At 33.1% G+C, this 18,578-nt stretch overlaps 2 protein-coding genes across 3 annotated transcripts; both read left to right on the top strand.

The window, feature by feature from the left end:
• Positions 1-1,402: 1,402 nt before the first annotated feature.
• LOC129958778 (uncharacterized) lies at positions 1,403-6,051 on the top strand. The gene is made up of 4 exons (XM_056071454.1): positions 1,403-1,512; positions 1,884-2,219; positions 2,985-3,376; positions 5,795-6,051. The coding sequence occupies exons 2-4, from the start codon at positions 1,890-1,892 to the stop codon at positions 5,964-5,966; spliced, it is 894 nt and encodes a 297-aa protein (XP_055927429.1). The 5' UTR covers positions 1,403-1,512; positions 1,884-1,889; the 3' UTR covers positions 5,967-6,051.
• Positions 6,052-14,407: 8,356 nt separating this feature from the next.
• LOC129958884 (uncharacterized) lies at positions 14,408-15,970 on the top strand. Of its 2 annotated transcripts, XM_056071607.1 has the most exons (3): positions 14,408-14,535; positions 14,748-15,246; positions 15,722-15,968. In XM_056071607.1, the coding sequence occupies exons 2-3, from the start codon at positions 14,768-14,770 to the stop codon at positions 15,888-15,890; spliced, it is 648 nt and encodes a 215-aa protein (XP_055927582.1). In that variant the 5' UTR covers positions 14,408-14,535; positions 14,748-14,767; the 3' UTR covers positions 15,891-15,968. The 2 variants fall into 2 exon arrangements, with proteins under 2 accessions (XP_055927582.1, XP_055927581.1); XM_056071606.1 differs by lacking the exon at positions 14,408-14,535 and having other exon boundaries at positions 15,722-15,970.
• Positions 15,971-18,578: the final 2,608 nt, after the last annotated feature.

Raw genomic sequence — 18,578 nt, 5'->3', positions numbered from 1 at the left:
TCGAAACTTTTCGCATATTTCTTAATAAATGTCTTATCCCACTTCCTTCTCATAAAACTAGGAATCATGGGTAAGGTCGCGAATACCTTGCATGGCACTGGTGAATGATAGTTACGAAATAACATCTTCGGTGTGAAATTAGCACTTTTACTGAAACTATCGAGAACATATGTATTTGCTCTTAAAAGGGGACGTTAATATAACTAAACTACAACAAACTAAACGCCTTTTGCTGAACACTAAAAATTGTCAGCGTTTATGAGTTACTGCGTTTGCATACGAAAGTACAGACCGACAGAGGGTTAACTATTTGACGGATTTTGTTCAAAATTTGATAAGCATCTATGTTTTAAATGTTAAACCTGTGTATCTACCCAACCTTTAGCATTTTGTAGCTATTGAGTTCACTTGTACTCGTTCAATGATTTCGACAAATTTCCTTGGCATGGATTCAGTTCAAAATTTAATAGAAATCTATAAATTTGGTCGTATTCTATGTACCAAATTTCAGCTGTCCAGTCAGTGCAAAGCGTTTTTGATTTATCGTGTTCACCGACATACAGACATAATCCCAAAAATTTATTTTTCGGACTCGGGAATGTATGAAGCATGGATATTCGTCAAAATCTGGAGTTCGAATATTTCGATGATTACTCCCAGGGCATGTTTTCTGCATGCCCCAACCTAATTGCGTCACTGAAATCAGCTGACAGTAGACGACAATCTGGCATGGGGTCTCTTAGCAATAGGGTCTAATCGGGAGCAAACGGTCTAAGGCCAGCCTTGCGTAAAAGCACTAAGAATTTACAGAAGAAATCTGGGTACCAACTTTTCCAGTAGCATCCGAAGCAATAACTACACTCACATTTCAATCATCCAAATCTTCGATTTCATTTAACTGCTTAGTTTTTACTGATGAAAATGTGTGTCAAATCAGGATAGCAGATTAACATACTCGAAGGTAATTTTATATATTTTGTTTAGTTTTACACTTTTTTTTATTGACCTAGAATGGCAAATGAGAAATTGACAGATATTTAAAAACTTTGTTTTAATACCAAGGTTCTATACTTAGATATTATGATCACAAGATTGTCACAAATGAATAAGTTATTAATGTTATAAGTCATGTTTTAAAGATTCGAAACAGTCATATTTTAAAGATTCGAATCATCTTATATAAAATTAGAATTTATCTTTAGAGCATTATGTCATAAATTACGAAAACGGCTTCAAAATGACCAAATGAATGATAGTAATTCAAATTTGTATTGTTAACTTTTCATTTTAGTTCAAATAATTATCAAATTAAATTATAAATCTAACTGAATATGCATTGCATACATCAGCATGTTAACAACTTAACCGAAATGTACTTAATTTGCTTTCTTTGGTTACTTTTAAGTAGCGTCATTCTTTCCATGCTTCTTACATAAAGCTTGAATCCCAGATCTTACTGCTACTTCCTCTTCATTAATTCACAGTATTAGAAGAAAATTTATTTACTACGCAGTGAGTATTGTTAAGTACTAGTTTTAATCTCAGTAAAAGTTAATATATTTTTTTCTTGTCTATATAAAACAAACTGCAATACTGCGAAAATCTAAATAAAGATTGATTTATAAGTTTATTTAAAGGCAAGTTTGGTGTGTCATTTAATATTCGGGAATGATTTAGTTTAAAGCTCGAGAGCTCTCTCAGCACAGCCAACTTTGATTGAAGTTTGTTTTCTCTTGGATTTATTTTTCTCTTTACTGAAAGAATCTCCATTTAAATGCAAAAATTGTAGGCATAATCTAGTTTCCTGAAGATGCCACGCCTATTGTCATCTCGATTTTTTCCCCTCCGAATCCTTATTTTAGCTTTATTTTATTTACTTGCAGGTAACCATGAAGTACTTATCTCTAGCTGTCTTAGCGGTTGCTGCCACAGGAGTACAAGCTCTTGCCTTCTCGTCTCTGGCTGCCTTGTCCCTGACGCTTATGGGTATGAACAAACCAGTCGTGGGATTCTTCGGCTTCTTTCGACGACGTTCACCAAAACCAGCATCCATCATAGAGGAAGTATCACCCCAAGGACCGGTAGAATTTCCACCATCAAATCTTCTTCAAAGCGGAGGTTTCTTCAGTCCATTTGCCGGAGTTAACCGCGGTGGATTGTTTCCCGACTTCGGGAATGTTCCAGGTTTCCCAGGTGGTCTGTTTCAAAACTCGTTCATGGTAAGATCTGTTTCTTCAGAGTTGCGTTGATCAGTAGAATACAATTTTTCAAACCATGAGTTTCCCTAGTGGTATTAAAAACTGTGGGTAAAAAATGTGAGTGTGAGGGGGGGGCGGATGGTTGAAGGGCTTCTACAAAAAAAATGAATCGGAATCTTTTGACTGTAGTTTAATTTGGATATTTTGAAATATTTCTAATAAAAGTATCTGGGAATTTATGGTAAGTAATCTGTCATCATTCGCATCCATTTCCATTTCATTGCAGAATTGCGTCTTGCTCTGTAGATTAAAATTTGATAAGGAACCAAAACTAGGTTATAATGACTGTACAATTAGTTTAGTTATGACGGTTTATAAAGATCTAGTATTATGACTTGACATTTCAATTCAAAGTGAGTTTGAGGTTGTTTTTCCAGCGTCTCCACAGCAAAAGGAATACTTAATAATTCGGGCCTTTTTATCCGAATAAAAACAATGTCTGTCCAATTTTCTTACGGCTGTATAAGGATCTCCTCAGCTTCATTCTATTCAATTGTACAACAGCTTCAAGAATTGTCATGCCTATTTTTACTTCGTGAAAGTTTAGAGGATATATACAGGAAGTCTCTTTGATGCTTGCTGAAATCGGCAGGCCAGTTGAGATATATTTATTAAAAAAAAAACTCGACTGATTGAAACTATCTTTTTCACTTGTTAATTTTTAAGACCACGCAGTTTTAGGTAGAGTTTAACTTGAACTAAAAGACTGAACTTCTCTAATTCCAGCCACAATTCGGTCAACCATCTTGGAGTTCTCCACCAAACAGACCTCCTTTCCAGCAGAAACCAGGACAATTTCCACCTCAAAATATGCCTTTCCAGCAGAAACCAGGACAGTTTTCTCCCCAAAACATGCCCTTCCAACCTCAACAAACTTTCCAACAACAGCAGCAACAATTTGAGCAAGACTTTAACGAAAACTTTGATTCTCAATCGGATTCTGATCGTGAAGTTCGGTATGAAGATGAACCACAAATTAACACAGAAGAAGCTGAAAGTTTCTTCACCCTTCTCGCCGAAACGGATGAAAATAAATGCATTTCCCGTCTTGTTTGCGAAATGGGGGCTGATCCATTGAGTGCTGGAATGCTTGGAACAACAGTTAGTGATATCATAGGGTAAGAATGAATTTGGCTACTTTGAACCTGGCTATTTACTTAAAATTGTCTTGTGAAACCTATCGAGTAGATGAATGTTAGTAAATCGACTTTGTTAATTTTTTTTAACTATAAACTTTTAAAATGTAATTAAATATAACGGTTCACATTGTCATCCATAATTTTCCCCATCTCTGCATTCCCCTCTTCAGTAGAAAAAATGGATTATTAATACATAATGGATCTTTAAGATTCTAAAATACCACTTGCATATTGAATGCAAGCATTTGACTTTCCCATGCATGTAACGTCTAACTTTGTGAATCGCTTTATAGCATTTCACTTCTTACTGTTCCTATTTTTGAGTTGCTTCTACCAATTTCATAATGTGTAGTCTGTTGGATGAGTTTTGCAGGTTTAATTTTCACTTGAGCTAATCTTGAAGGAATAATGAATTGTCCACCTAGTTTATCACTAAAATTTCGCGCAACATTCGTATCTCTTCTGCAACTTTTTACAAAGCGTTTGTTCTGCTGGCTTCAAGATTTATAGTTCTTCTGGCTTGTCAATTAAGAAGAAAATATGCTTGTAAAACTGGCCGTTACGGTCCGCTAACCTCTTCGATGCCAAATGATTGCGATTTACTCCATGTGACGTTTATGTAGAAACAAAGTTGAGTTCACCCGCCATGATTGAGCGTTTGAACATTGAATAATCGTATATAATATGCATTAGTTTGTCGAATGAAAGGGTAATTCATGAAACTGTTGTCCCTATTTGTACAAAATGACCAGCATTAATGAGATCTCTCCGATATTTGTCGACATTCAAAATACTGAACATCAAGGTGTCTTTTTGGTCGTCACTGACCAAGGGAAGCGTATGACCATGAAGCATGAGCTGCCATTCATGAAGACATTCGATTCGAAATGGTCATAAAAACTACACCATGACGAGACGCTACAGACGTTTGTTCTGTACTTAATCGTAGAATAGCTCTCGTGAGAAAGGATGAGTAGTAATTTTGATTTCCAATATTTATCGGAATTGGAGGGTGTCTGAATTGTCTGCAGTTGCGCTGCACTACAGTGGCTCGAGTATTCGGTTGCGGTAGAACACGCTTAACGGGGAATGTGCAATTCGGTATACTAAGCGCATCAAGACTTGTCGTAGGCAAATCTTCGACTCGAAGAAAATACTTATACGGGGAAAAAATCGAGCACCCTAAACTTAACATTCAAATAGTCTTTAAATGGATGACAAGGATTTACAAGATGACTCTCCCATTACAGATTTTACTACCCTTGGATATAACGATTCGCATTCTGAATTTAAAAGTAGATTAACATAGATTAGTCTGTATACTTCCGATTAGAAACTCCTTTTTGAGAAATGGCAATAAAGGTTTGTCATGCTGCTTGATGTTCTTGCGATTTTAATGTTGCAAGTATTATACGTAATGACACTTAAAAAGCCCTTTTGACTAAATTTTAAGGTCGCAAGAAATCCGCTTTGAATATGCAGTCTGCAGGATGAACTTAAATGAAAGGGTTCTAAGAGTAATTCCTAAATAGGTATTTAAATGATATTCCAGCTGCTAACTAGCGGTTTAACAATTTCCTCAATTTTGCAAACTCCAGTAAGTAGATGCTTATAATTTTCCAATACACTAAGGCGATTTCTTAGAATAAGGAATCTGGTTGCTTTAACTCACTGCTACAAATTCAAAATCGTCAAGGTTTCTTCTGAAGTATGCCAGATGGCTATAGCCGTCGTTTGCGGCAACGGATTAAGAATCTTATTCTGTTTGTCAAGGCGAATGATTTTAATGCGACTGCAAAGGTGATGAGCCTTTATTTTACACTAGCGCAAAATTTGACTTTTGCACCATAAGGAAAACCACTAATGCCAACAAGTATTAGCCAAACAACTTCCACTTAGAAGTTTAATCCGAGATTAAAATCTGGGCTCCTTTTTGTGTAAACTGTGGCAAATTGTCTTGTCGATAAAATGTATTTAACATTAACGGAGCAAATTAGCCGGATCTCGAATTGAAAGCTTTTTGAATCTGGATTTTAAAATTTCCTATGTACAATTAAACTTGTCCATTATAATTAAAATCCTTGGTCATTTTAATCGGTGATTTTTAAAGTTCAAGTATGCCTTTGATAACCGCGAGTTTCGAATAAACTGAATTTTCTCTAAGAATTTACGAGAATTAAGTTTGATTTACTAAAGATAATTTGCTTAATTTAAAAGATACAGTTGAAGAGGCAATGTTTAGATGGCAAGAAATGCGATATCTTGTAAGAGATGTTTCTAAACATCCATTCAGAACTTTTCTGTGAAATGTATATTTTAACTTGGCTTTTAAAGAAATGCTTTTAAATCTTATCTGAACACAATGGTGGATTGATGCGAATTAACAATTTCTTTCAGGTCTTTAACGGATTTTCCAGAAGGCAGCAAAGTTCAAGAATATAACCAAATCCTACAGAAAGGCCGAACAGAAGGATTGTCATCTTGTCAGTCTCAATTTCCTTCATGTGATGAAGAATCGTACCAGCTAATGAAAAATTCACAAAACGAAGAACCATCTAATGAAGCCTGAACTGGGATAGTTTCTTAAAACCAAAGCAGCTGGTTTTTAAAATGCTGATGTATATATAAATTGATTAAAACTTTTTCATCACATAGTGCGTCTTTTTAGCGCTTCATTTATCTCGTGGTTTACAGCACTGTCGATACGGTATCTCCCAGTAACATCAAAGAACTCTACTATAGCTTTTTCTTGCAACAGTTGCTATATTTCTCGTTGATTCTCTTGTGACTAGTCTATGGGACCAGTTTAGCTTTCTAAAAACTAATTTTCATGGACTTCTGGTTTCTGAACTGTGACGTGATCAAATTTACGATTGTTGATTAGATCGATGAATGTCGGGTATTGACTCTTGTAAGTCTTTAAAAAAAATTAGCAAGACGCTTCTCTTAAATGGTTTGATTCGCAGAATACTTCATTGTTCGAAAACTGAATGATATCCACAATTTCCTGAGCTCGCAACTTGCAGTGCTTATTCTTTTCGTTCACTCTAAGCCGACTTATACAACCGTTATTTTTAAACGCAAACTCGATCTCGATTTAAAATATTTCGTATTAAGAAATCATGTTCATTAAATTTAAGATTGGGGAGGGGGCAAACCTCGCTGAATTGATTTGGTTAAACATGCGAATTACTATTAACTTTGGTAATGAAGCATTCTTAATCTTTTGAGCTGGAAATTTTCAGCTGTCCATGCAGAAGAGGTTGAGATTAGTTCTTTTGAAGTTACTTGTTTTTCAAGTGCAGTGCAATCACTGTCGGGTAAATGTGTGCTTATTTCCGATTCTCCAGAATCCCTCCAATCACCTTGATCTCAGTTTTGCCTACTTATCCATTACCTGTTTATTTCAAGTTTTTCTTTTATTAAAACGATGTTGACCGAATCGATGTTCACTCTAAATGTTTATGAAAATGAAATCCCACCGACTAAACAATTTCGCCGTAATTTACACAAGTAATTCCAATGGTAAACAAGGATTTATATCGGAAGCAATAAAAATGCTGCCGAATTCAATACACTGGAAATTATCAAATAACTTCAGTCGCATGGCGAGTATAGCTCGTCATTGCGCTGTATGGCATGGAAAAACCAATGACGAGCTATACTCGATTTTACCAAAAGGGCTTAACTGGGCTTCTGTTTCGGATATACCTTGCACCGCTTCTGAAACTTTCTGTTTACCTTTCAATTGATATTATGTCCTATTCTCCCTAAGCTTGCTTATTTCCGATGCCAACATTTTTTTTAAAAAAAACAAAGCTGGTATGCTTAACGCCATTCCAGCGAAGTTAAATTTTCTGAACTTGGCAGATTTTAAAAGAATTAGTAGTTTCAGACTTTTTTTACCCTAATAAGATCAGATAGTCGATTCTGTATGTCAAATAACTTGGTATGATTTTAATTTTTCGTCAACTGAGTTTGATTGTCTAATTTGATTTCTTTCACTTTATTTGAAGATATTTAAGCATCCATTTCCTCTGACAATTTCAAGAGTTTTGCGCTTGAATTGCTGAAAACTGTATCGACTGACGTATCAAATATTGACTACACTTTAAATTTTACCATAAAAATACTCTCTCGAAAGCTTTTAAATCTCGAAATACAAATCAGTGAATATATTTATGGTTGGACATAATTTACTTACAGAAGGCTCGTTCTGTATCTGCATAAAGGGGTAATATTGGCATGAGTTTGGCTTAAAGAATGTATGAAACTCTGTTCCCAGAATCTATCTGAAGTGGGAGATGAAGAGGAACAGTGTCGAAGATGCTAGTTCTTGACAATATATAATGGACCAGAAGAGCTCTGCAGTGGCGATTACACTAACGTAGACGAAAGCATCCAATTTTCAGCAATTTTGGGTAATACAATGGCATTCGTTTAATTTTACAATTCGAAGACAATTTAAGTGATTAGTCATGTGTATTTTATGTAAAGTCGGAAAAAGAAAATGCTAAATTGGAAATGTTTTCATTTGTCTAGTGATTAGCATGTGAATCATAGATTTTGCATGGGAAGACAACTCGTTATATTGCAGCTGTTCTGGGGAAACTTGAAAAGGTTAATCCTCAGTTAGTCGCAAAATGCAATACATATCTATAACTATTAGCTGCTTTTAACACATCATTTGAATCTGCCTTGCAGAATATTAACTAGTATTAACATAAAAGAGGAATAAGAACCGAAGGCAGGGGCGAATACATTTTTTATAGTGGGAAGGTGAGCAAAACTCAAATATGGCCTTGTGTACGGAAATTTTCTGGGTGGGTTTGGTGGTCAATTAAAAACCACCCATCAATAAAAGCAATCGGACAGAAAGGCGTTTAGGACTAAATTGTGCTGCTATAAGCCATACGACTTCATTTTAAATGCAAAATTAGAGCTGATATTGGTGCAAATCGGTATTTAAAGCTTCCGTGACCGTCAGCCATCAACATTAAATCTAATCTAAGTTTCGACTTTATAATGCCTAAATCCTTAACGAGAAATGGACTGTGTATCAATGTTGTTTTTATTAAATTGAGTTTGTAAAGCCGCAAAAAATATAAATTAATAATTAATATTTTACCAAACAATCGTGTACAACTTAATGAAATATGACCAACCTTAAGGCAGCATTTTTTCCAGACTGCAAAATATTATACAAGCTTCAGGAGGGGTCGTGACTCCTATGATCCTCCCCTTGTATCCCTTCTTGAATGAAGGGTCATATCATAGATTTTATATCCACAAGAAACAAGCGTTCATTTAAGGATGACATCCTTAATGATGATTAATTGCGACATCCGAAGGGTAAAATGGCACCAAGAAAAGCATTTTATTCCCTGCATTTGGTATATGTGGTTTTAAAAAGTAAAATTAACTAATATATTGATTTCGAGACCTCTTCTCGTCGCTTTACCATTGTTCGTATTCTTAGGCCGTATTAAAATTTCGAACAGTTAAGATTATGTCCAGATATCGGATTAAGTACATAAAAATTTTTCTCAGATCCTCGGTTTTATTTGCTTCACATGATGAACTCCAAAATGAGTCTTCAAACTCATATGCCGAAACGCAATAAAATGATTTCTGTTTTCAATACTCGAGTTGATTTATTAATAAACAACCCATCTTGAAGTTTTACTACGGTTATTTGGAGATATGCTTCTTAATGTTGAACTGTGAGCAGAGGACGAGGACAGCACTAAATTTCACACTGTGTGTGCAATCCATCTTGAATGGGTTAAATTGAAGATATAAAAATCCTTTCATACATGATATTAATAGTCAATACTACCAGATTCATGGTAGATGGTCCTTTATTTGACAGAATATATAATGTAATTTTTTTCAAAATTGAGGTCTATTTTTATCCAGCGTTTTTGATTAAAGGGACAGTGGACACTGAAATAAGCAAAAACGAGAAAAAACCTATGAAGTTTTATTTTTATCGTTTCATAGCTTAAATATATGTTTATACTCAACTAAAATAAGGCTATAAAATGCGTTGTACAATAAAATAAATATTTGAAGGGCCTAAATGAAAAAAAAAGTACATCTTAATGATTTTTCTCAAAATTATATTGTAATTAGATTTAAATATCTTTGAAATTAAAGATACTTAATTTTTTAATAAAGAATTCAGTTAAAAATTAGGAGAAAACAGGGTATGCATTTTATATTTCGAGTTATTTTAGATAGTTAAAAGTCAATCTTAGTTCAGATAAAAATAAAATTCTTAAGAAAATTCAGTTAATGTTCCAAAAAAAAGCATTTAATTGGAATTTCAAAATCATAAACAGTTTTATTCGCAATAAATTTATATAGAGTAATAAGGAAAAAATATTTTTTAAAAAACTAAAAATTAAGTCACCTGGAATATTTTGAAATTTTTAGAAATTATATATCTTTTAATATTTTAAAAATAATATATTACGTTTTGAAAAGTATTTTTTAGAAATTTGAAGATTTTAATATACATGCATAAAAAATTCCACAACCCTAAATGAATAATTTGCAGAAGTGCCTAATAGAGCCCAGCGTCCCCTTAACTCTGCATACTTCTGCAACTTCTTGAACTGCTTCTTGTATAAAGCCTCATGATAGCGTAGACAGCGAAATTATATGAGAAAAAATGAAGTTTCTATTAAATGAATGTTTCAGCTAAATACCAAACTTCAATAAGAAAAATGACAGGTAAAGATTTTTAATAATGTACAAACAGTCGTAATTTGTTTAGATTTAAATAATGGAAACCGCTATAAGATGAACCACACACAATTAAAATGTCTCTTATAATAAAATCGAAACGTAACATTAAACAGTTTACCAAATCTGACTTATGCATTATTAACCAGTTAACTGTTTTGGACGAGTATACTCGTCAAAGAAAAGAACAAAATTTTGCGTTATGACGGATTTATTCATCAGGAGTAATAAGAAGTAAATATAGCTAAATTTTTGCGACACAATTTAGACTCGCATTTTCCGAAGAAATCGAAACAGTTAACAACTGGCTGAAATGCAATCGAGCTTCGTTTGAATGCGGTGAATAGCAACTGCTCTTAATATATTTAAGCAGATGCTTAAGTGACATGCGCGTGATGTGGCTATGGATTAAAATTTTAAACTCTGTCTCAAACTAGCTCTTTAGTAGCTTCAGAATGGGTGTTTACACATTTTTAGGCTGCTCAGAGTCAGACTTAGGCACCGAAGTATCACTTTTATAAACTAGAAGTAAATCACAGAAACTATTTTTATTCAAAACAATTAAATTATATCCAAAAATATATCAAGTATCTGTTGGACTCGTAGTTAAAACAATTTATTATGTATCGTTCCAGAAGCAGAAGTTGTCATTTAATTTAATAAAAATGACTAATGTATTGTACATTAGTATTGCAAATATGATAATCTTCAATTGAATGCATTTTTATTCGATTACTAAGCTTGGGTTTCCTGAAAAGTTCATGAAAGTGCATCTTTTCCAATGTTTGAGTGCTGACGTACGCTTGTTAGTTTAATTATATTGATCTCTGAATTGAATAATCAAGTTTTTTCTATTAAATTAAATGACACGTTCTACTTCTCGAACGATATATAATTGATTGTTTTAATTTCGATATATCGAAAGCATACCGATCTGATTATACTCTTGTTAAGTTAGTATAGAAATTCAAAGAATTTAAAAATTTGTTAAGGTATCCTATGATTAGTAGAAGGAATCAAACATCTTGGGAAACAAGCCAAAATTTCATTTACTTCATTTTGTAATTTCATTATCCTTTATACTATTTTGTCCGTCATGATGTGTAATAACTTCGAGTGTGAACAAGTCTTCTTCCAAAATAATTTATTCATTTATTTATTCATTATTGTTTTTCTAAATAAATTTATTATTTTTTGCAAATTGCCTCGCCATTTTTAGATTTCTTAGACGCGAATCTTTGGGAATGCCAGAAAACAATTTTTGCTTTATATTATGTTTCAGAAATCGAGAAAGGAAAAGTGGAAATGAATAATTTACGGGGTCATTTGCCGTCGCTACACCACTATCGGTATAGCTTAATCTTCAAGTGAAAAAGCTTATTGATAAATTATTATGCAAGACTAAAACTTAGCTTCAATTTTAAATTGCCACAATTGAAACTGCGCTTAACAATCTACAATATTCTTCAAAAGATTATTCCATCAAAATAATATTCACATTCTATTCTATCCGTCTATGGTATTTATTTTCTTTTTCTGCTGATAAATGTTCAAGGAGAAGTTCTATCGACAGACTAGTGTTAGCCCCTTAATCGTCATTATTACATTAAACAGGCATCAAATTATAGCCTTTTAAAATTATAAGCTGAAACTGAATCATTCAAAGACGCTGTAATTTGATACTAAAATCATAAATAATCCGTAACACTTCAAGCATTCTATGAATTCGTAATTGAATCAGTAAGACAATACATTTATAATAAAATTTGGTAATAAAAAAAGGAAAACAGTCAAATGGTTAAGTAATTACTCTTTTCTTACCTCATTATTATTCGGAATGTTTAATAGATGCGACTCAATCTGATGTTACTTTTAAAGCATTACAATTTTAATTTTTCTTCCAGAATACTTGTTTACGTTTTCATTAGGATTAATTATTTAAGAAAAATAATCAAAACTAGATTAATAATAGATTTTACATCCGCAATATACATTGAAACTATTTAATTAAGAAAACAATTGTGACTAATGAGGAGTTAATTTCAAAATGACATTAGTCATTCTGTAATCATTGGATTAGACGCAATTTTTTTTCAAGTAGTAGGGATTGACTTCGCATTTTCAATTTGATCGGATGGCGCATCAGCAGTAATTAATTGGGTCGGGAATTTGCTCTTCATACTTTCACACCATATTAAAGTGAGAATATGCGGCCCGTAGAGTCAAAGTGCATCAAATCTACATATATAGTGGAATTCTCAATGAAATCGGAATGATCCTTCGATTATTAAACATAAGCTCTACTACTTAGTTGTACGTCCCCAAAGGATTGCTTGATATTAAAAATTTTGTTACTTAATTTATACTAAAGTATCATTTGATAAGTGATTTTGCTTAACGTAGATACAATTGAAAGGTTTGAAGGAAGTAAAAAAAAATCCTTAATTGTACATTCAAATAAAACAATTTAATGCCTTTAGCGGCGTAATAAAACCCTCCACAGTTATCCAATATTGTGCATCTGATAATGGATAAAGAAAATTAGTTGGAATGGAAAAAGATAAAATGCGTGCAATTAAAACTTTTGTTATACAAAACAGAAACATGAACTTTTCTAAGACATTCATTATAAAGCAGTGAAATTAATGCTTGACTGCCTGATCAAAGAAAAGCTCCAAGTTCTTTCATAGAGCATGCACTGCTGAAAAGAATTAAATGTATGATAAAAATTCCAAACACAGAAATATGTCACGATAGATGAAAGATGACACAAAGCGCTTCGTTTAGCGAGTGATAACAAAATTAGTTCAATCTCTACGAACAAAGGTGACAAATTAAACCATTCACTTTTCGCCTTTTTAGATCATTCAAAGCTTTCGGAGCGTTTATGCATCAAATACGATAAATAAAAAATAAAAAAACTAAAAGAGCTCATATACATTTTTAAAGGAATTTTCTGAATAAGCGATTATTTAGTTCATAAGAAAAGATTTGTCAACGCTTTCTCTTTCCTTCTGTTTTTTGTATCTATTTATTTGTTACGATACTTATGTTCGCTTTATATATATGTCTTAAAAACACATGTTAAATTTTTTGCTCAGATGTTCCAGCATCTGACTGCCATGTTATTATCACTTTGCTATGATTCACAGTGACGTAGGAAGGACTACTATCATAGATGTTTAACCTAAATGGGGGTAATATACAGATTTATTTCAATGAACAATTAGTTTAATGATATAACACAAAATATTAATGCTTTTATTCCAATTTTTGAGCCTCAAATATGATGCAAGGAACGAAAAAAAATATCATGGTCAGACCTCTATGTGTACCATTACCATGTTACTGATTACCCAATAATCGGAGTTAGTCTAAAAAATTTGATTTAGAAATAAATTTGCCAAAAAAAGCAGTATATTAATGGATGATTCGAATATACATTCACAAAAGCTTATTATTTGTCATTTTTTTTTTAACCGAGAAGGACTTTTCAGCTTATCATCCCATTTTGAGGCTACATGAGGGTTACTGGACACAGACCTTATTAGGTCGAATTGTGGTCAGATACCGAGAACAGCACCGCATCCTTTTTCACTTAACATCACATTCCCTTAAAAGACATGGGAATCACATACATAACTAATCTTCTACAGATCGGATAATGAAAGTGTGATCCTCCGAATTTAAGGTGTTAAAGAATTTACTGCTCTATATCTGGTTGTTTAAAATTTCATTAATCATAAAATTATGATTTAATTAATCTCTCATTTATCAAAATATAGTATCTAACGAATTTGTAAGTATAACAGAATTATTTGTAATCCATCCTGAATCCATAATTTCACTTTTAGCTGTATGCGATTTACTTAACAAAACGAATGTTACATGGACTCATCTTTTTAATCAATGCTACATTTTGGAGCTATTAAAAGAATTAGGATCGCCTTGTGATCAGGCGTGGAGAGAAGACATGAAGTCTCAGTGTATTCATCCATATTTTGATCAGAAAAGTGTCATTACACAAGATATTATTAAGAGCTGATATATAAGAGTTGAAATAACATAGCAAAATTACTAATTCTAGTTTGGGTTATATGGTTTAAAAAATACTCAATACCATCACAGTATAAAAATCAATGACTTTTAATTTCGAGTCTTCGCCCTTGACGTGATGGCACATCATACTAATGCCCCAATTGGTTTGAAAAAATAATTTAAATGAGAAAATACATTGTTTATGTGAAAAGCAGGCAACACCTAGCAATTTATTTTAAAATGCGCAAACGAAGTGCGCAAGCTTTATGTTTAGTACAAATATCAACTTAAAGTCTACATTGCCTTTAGAGACGAGCCTTGCCTTCCTTCTCTAAAGTCTATTGTGAGTGGTATGTAGATTTTTCTTTAAAGTGTTTTTGTGCTTAATTAGTTTAGCAACTGCATAAAAGCTTAGCAAACGATTCTATTTAACAGCACATATATCTATAGCGATTAGATGAGTTTCTCTGTATTTCCGTTTAAAATATAGAAAAGAAATCGAAGGTTTCATTCATATTTCCGATTTCTTCAAATTAGAATTTACATTTCGTTTATTTTGCAGGTACTTTTCCTCGAATCGCAATGGGATTCATGTATCAAATCCTGCTCTGTTTCGCTGTTATACTTTATTCTACAGAAGCGTCACTTACTGTTCCCGGAGAACTAATGTCTCCCCTTGGAGTTCCCGCTTCTATGGGTCCAGCTGGATTGAATGCCATTAAATTGGCAGTAGGAGGAAGACTTCTAAACTTGCTAGGTGCTGTACGCCTGGGCTCGGTCGGAAGTCTCCCAGCAGGTCTACTTGGTCCTCAATTCAAGGGTAGTGGATTAGCTGGACTTGGACAATTGATGCCCAGAAGTGCAGACTTCTCGAAAAGAAGAGGTCCAAATATTCCACAAACTTTCGATATCCGTAAAGCCTCTCCTACAGAAATTGAAAACTTCTTCGCTGTTTTGGATAAAGTGGATTCCAATAAATGCATCTCTCGACTAGTTTGTGAAGTGGGTGCTAATCCGAAAGTGTTGGAAGATCTGGGCCATAACATAAAAGATGCTATGAGGTAAGGAACTAGTGAATTTCTTAAGCTGCTAATAAACCATTAGTAATATCGATTAATGTAAATTTTGGAGCAATGGGGTGAATTTCGGTGCAAGGTACTTGCTGTGACTTGTCAATGATAACTCTTATTTGGAAATATGAAAGATACGGCGAATATATACCCGATAAAATATATAAAAAGTGCCTGTTTAAATCTAGCCACTGCTATATGTACAGAATCTTGTATGAAATGTATTTTGTGTAACCTATATTCTTAAACGAGGGTAGCTTAATTTCATGCAGACTGTCTATAGCCTATTCATCGAATGCTATTGGGTTCTTATCTAAAATTTCTAGAAAAGCCTCTAAGCTCGTTATCCGAGTCTCCTGAACTCGGATAACGAAGTTCAGAAGTTAACTCGTGGCTATTTTCAAAATATTTCTGAACTGTAAATTAATGTTTGAACACAATTTAATCCTCTGTATTCTCATTTCAGTTCTCTACGAATCTTGGAGAAAAACGCTCTTTCATCCAAGTACAAGCAGGTCTTGCTTCAAGGACAGAAAGGTAGCATTGAAAAATGCGCTCGCAATTTTAAAGCTTGTGACAGAAGGTCGTACAGATTGGTGAAGGCTTTTGTAAAAGCCTTTAGAGGACGAAGTTGATAGCTCAAATATTATGTATAATTTAAACTTGTATACAATAGACCATTTTTTTTTCTAATAAAGAAGTTTGATTCTAAGCATACTTCAATTTTTACTAATAAACTTTGATTCTAAGCATGCTTCATTCCCCCCACCCCTCACGCTCTGAATTTCTGAAAACAAATTGCAGTCTGATTAAAACCAGTATTTGAATTGATGGTTTTAAAAATTTCTCGGTGTTCTTTATTTGTAGTAGCATAGTTATGTATTGCTGACACTCGTGTAGTGCGATTACATCTTGACCTGCGTTAGTAATCGGCATTGCCATCAAATGTACTTCCGATGTCGCTTGGATTACGCGACAGGTTAAATAGTGCGCGAGTAAAAGGTCTGGCTATTTATGCATATAGTCGCCTTTTTGTAAATGAACATTTAAAGCTGAAATCTTCAAAGGTTTGAAACTGAAATGTATCATTATGGAATGAAGTGTTGGATAGAGGCTTCTGACAATCAAATCCGATTCATGTGCTGCACGTTTTATGGTCTCGTCGAGATTTGGTTAAGATTCTAACCTTAACATCTAAATATGTTTAATTCATATGAATTTCTGAATATATCGTCATGCAGGCCGAATAGAGGGTTAATACTAATTGCAGTGACTTCTGAATTTAAATCTAGAAAATTCTCTAAAGTGGAGTTTCCGGTTCATTGATGTCTGATTAGTGTTCACAACAATTTCTACATGAAATGAATTTAAGGGAAAAATAAGATTCGTATACAAAAAAAATTGTTTGAGAAAACCCAATTTTTCTTGGAGGCAGCCGTATACTTAGTTTCTACTAAATAAGAGGGAAACGTGCTCTGCTTTTAATCGCTAGAGACTTAAGGTTTTTCTTATTCCGCAAACGGATGAAAAACTCTTTACCATTTGATCGAAGTCTTTCAACAGAGTTGGCTCCTAATACCTTTCAGAAAATGGGCATTAACAGTAGCGACTTAAATATCAATGCTATAAAGCGAGTTTAAACACTTCAGATTGGATGATGTCGACGGATTCGAATGGAAAGTTTCGTTTAATTCACGACAGTACATATTGGAACCAATCTTGTTCATAAGCTTCAATACTTTTTCAATGAAACGCTGTATATCTAATTTTGTTCTTCAGAAAGATTTCTATAAAGAACCAATGTAACTTTTCTAATCTCGTCAGGGAGATAGACCTTTTCCCAATATCGCCCATGTCTGAGAGGTGGCTTATCTTGTATGTAGACGGGTGTCGCTGTACAAAGATCTCGTTTTTGTTTATTTTCCCTTGAGTAGCCTCTTTATTGCGGGTATACAGGAATATTTCTGGTAAGGGACAAAAAATGTATACTTTTATAAAATTGCTGTCAAAAAAAAAATGTTTTCCGTTTCACGTAAGTGGAACTATTAAGTCTCTGCACGTTCATTGAACAGCGAATTTAATTTTACTCCTAATTTGATGCTACATTTTAATTTGGACTTGCATTATTTCTATTCATATAAGAATGGAAAGGACAAATACTATTTAAATGTGTCCGAATATCCATTTACTTTCACTTAAAGAATTTTATATTAAATATGTATTTAATTCGATTATTAGTCTGTATTAGCGCTGCAGGAGATTGGTATTCGGGCCATTTACTCCTCTTGTGCCTGTCTTTAAGGTACCATGGCGACAATATATTAACGCTTTTATATCTATGAGGGAAGAAAAAAAATTACCAGTCCCTGGATCTATTTACCACTACTACACAACAGATGACTGGGAACGAAAGAGGCTACAAGCGGTGCTTAATATTGTTGTCACAGCCCTTTGCATATAATGACGAGTGTGATTCGACTATCGAATTATTGAATTTTTTAAATTTTAAATCCGCAAGTAAGTAAAAGCATTATATAATTTAAGATGCCAAAATCATTTAAAATTTTCCAATATCTCAATTGCCCTTATATTATTACAGGAATTAAGATAATAGTAAATGTCCCAAATAGGATGAGTCATCTATTTAGGAAGTAAATTCGTAGGCCAAGGGGTTAAAATTTGTATTTTATGGTTTAATTATCAAATAAAATGATGATCCGCCCCCCATTAAAGTTTTTTAAATATCCGACATGAATCGTCGTAGCATACAAAGATATACAATATGAATTTATTTTAAATTCCGAATTTAAAGTCTGTATATTAAAACTATGATATTTAAAAAATATATCTGATAATTGAAATTCCAGGTGTCAATCTTGGATGCAACTAATGATATGTCCTAGTATAAACGTTTTTTTATATTGCAAGATTCAGTTAAATAATTTTATATTAATTTTTTTCATTGCACAACTGACAGAATAACTAGGTGAAGTATAGTATTATTAATTTATTAGACACTTTAACAGGCTTGATTAGTTATTTCATAAAATACCCGAGTTATACAGTCGGATAACCATATATATAATTAAATTACTAGAATTTACGACAGTATTATACGAATTTTTAATAGTCGCATAGAGACACTGAGTTCGCAATTGCCTGTCTCTCAATGAATTCGATATATCATACCAAAGAAAAATAATTAAATCCGGGTACCTTGAAATATTTAGAATGCTTAGACAACTAAATCTTGGTTTTTATATTTTTCAGAAAAACAAGTATTTTTATAATCTTTATTAGAAATCAAAGACTCGGATTGTATA

The sequence above is a fragment of the Argiope bruennichi genome, chromosome X1 (genome assembly GCF_947563725.1).
Source record: "Argiope bruennichi chromosome X1, qqArgBrue1.1, whole genome shotgun sequence".
Taxonomy (NCBI): Eukaryota; Metazoa; Arthropoda; class Arachnida; order Araneae; family Araneidae; genus Argiope; species Argiope bruennichi.
The sequence above is the reverse complement of the archived record's forward strand: the minus strand, read 5'-3'. Positions and strand labels throughout refer to the sequence as shown.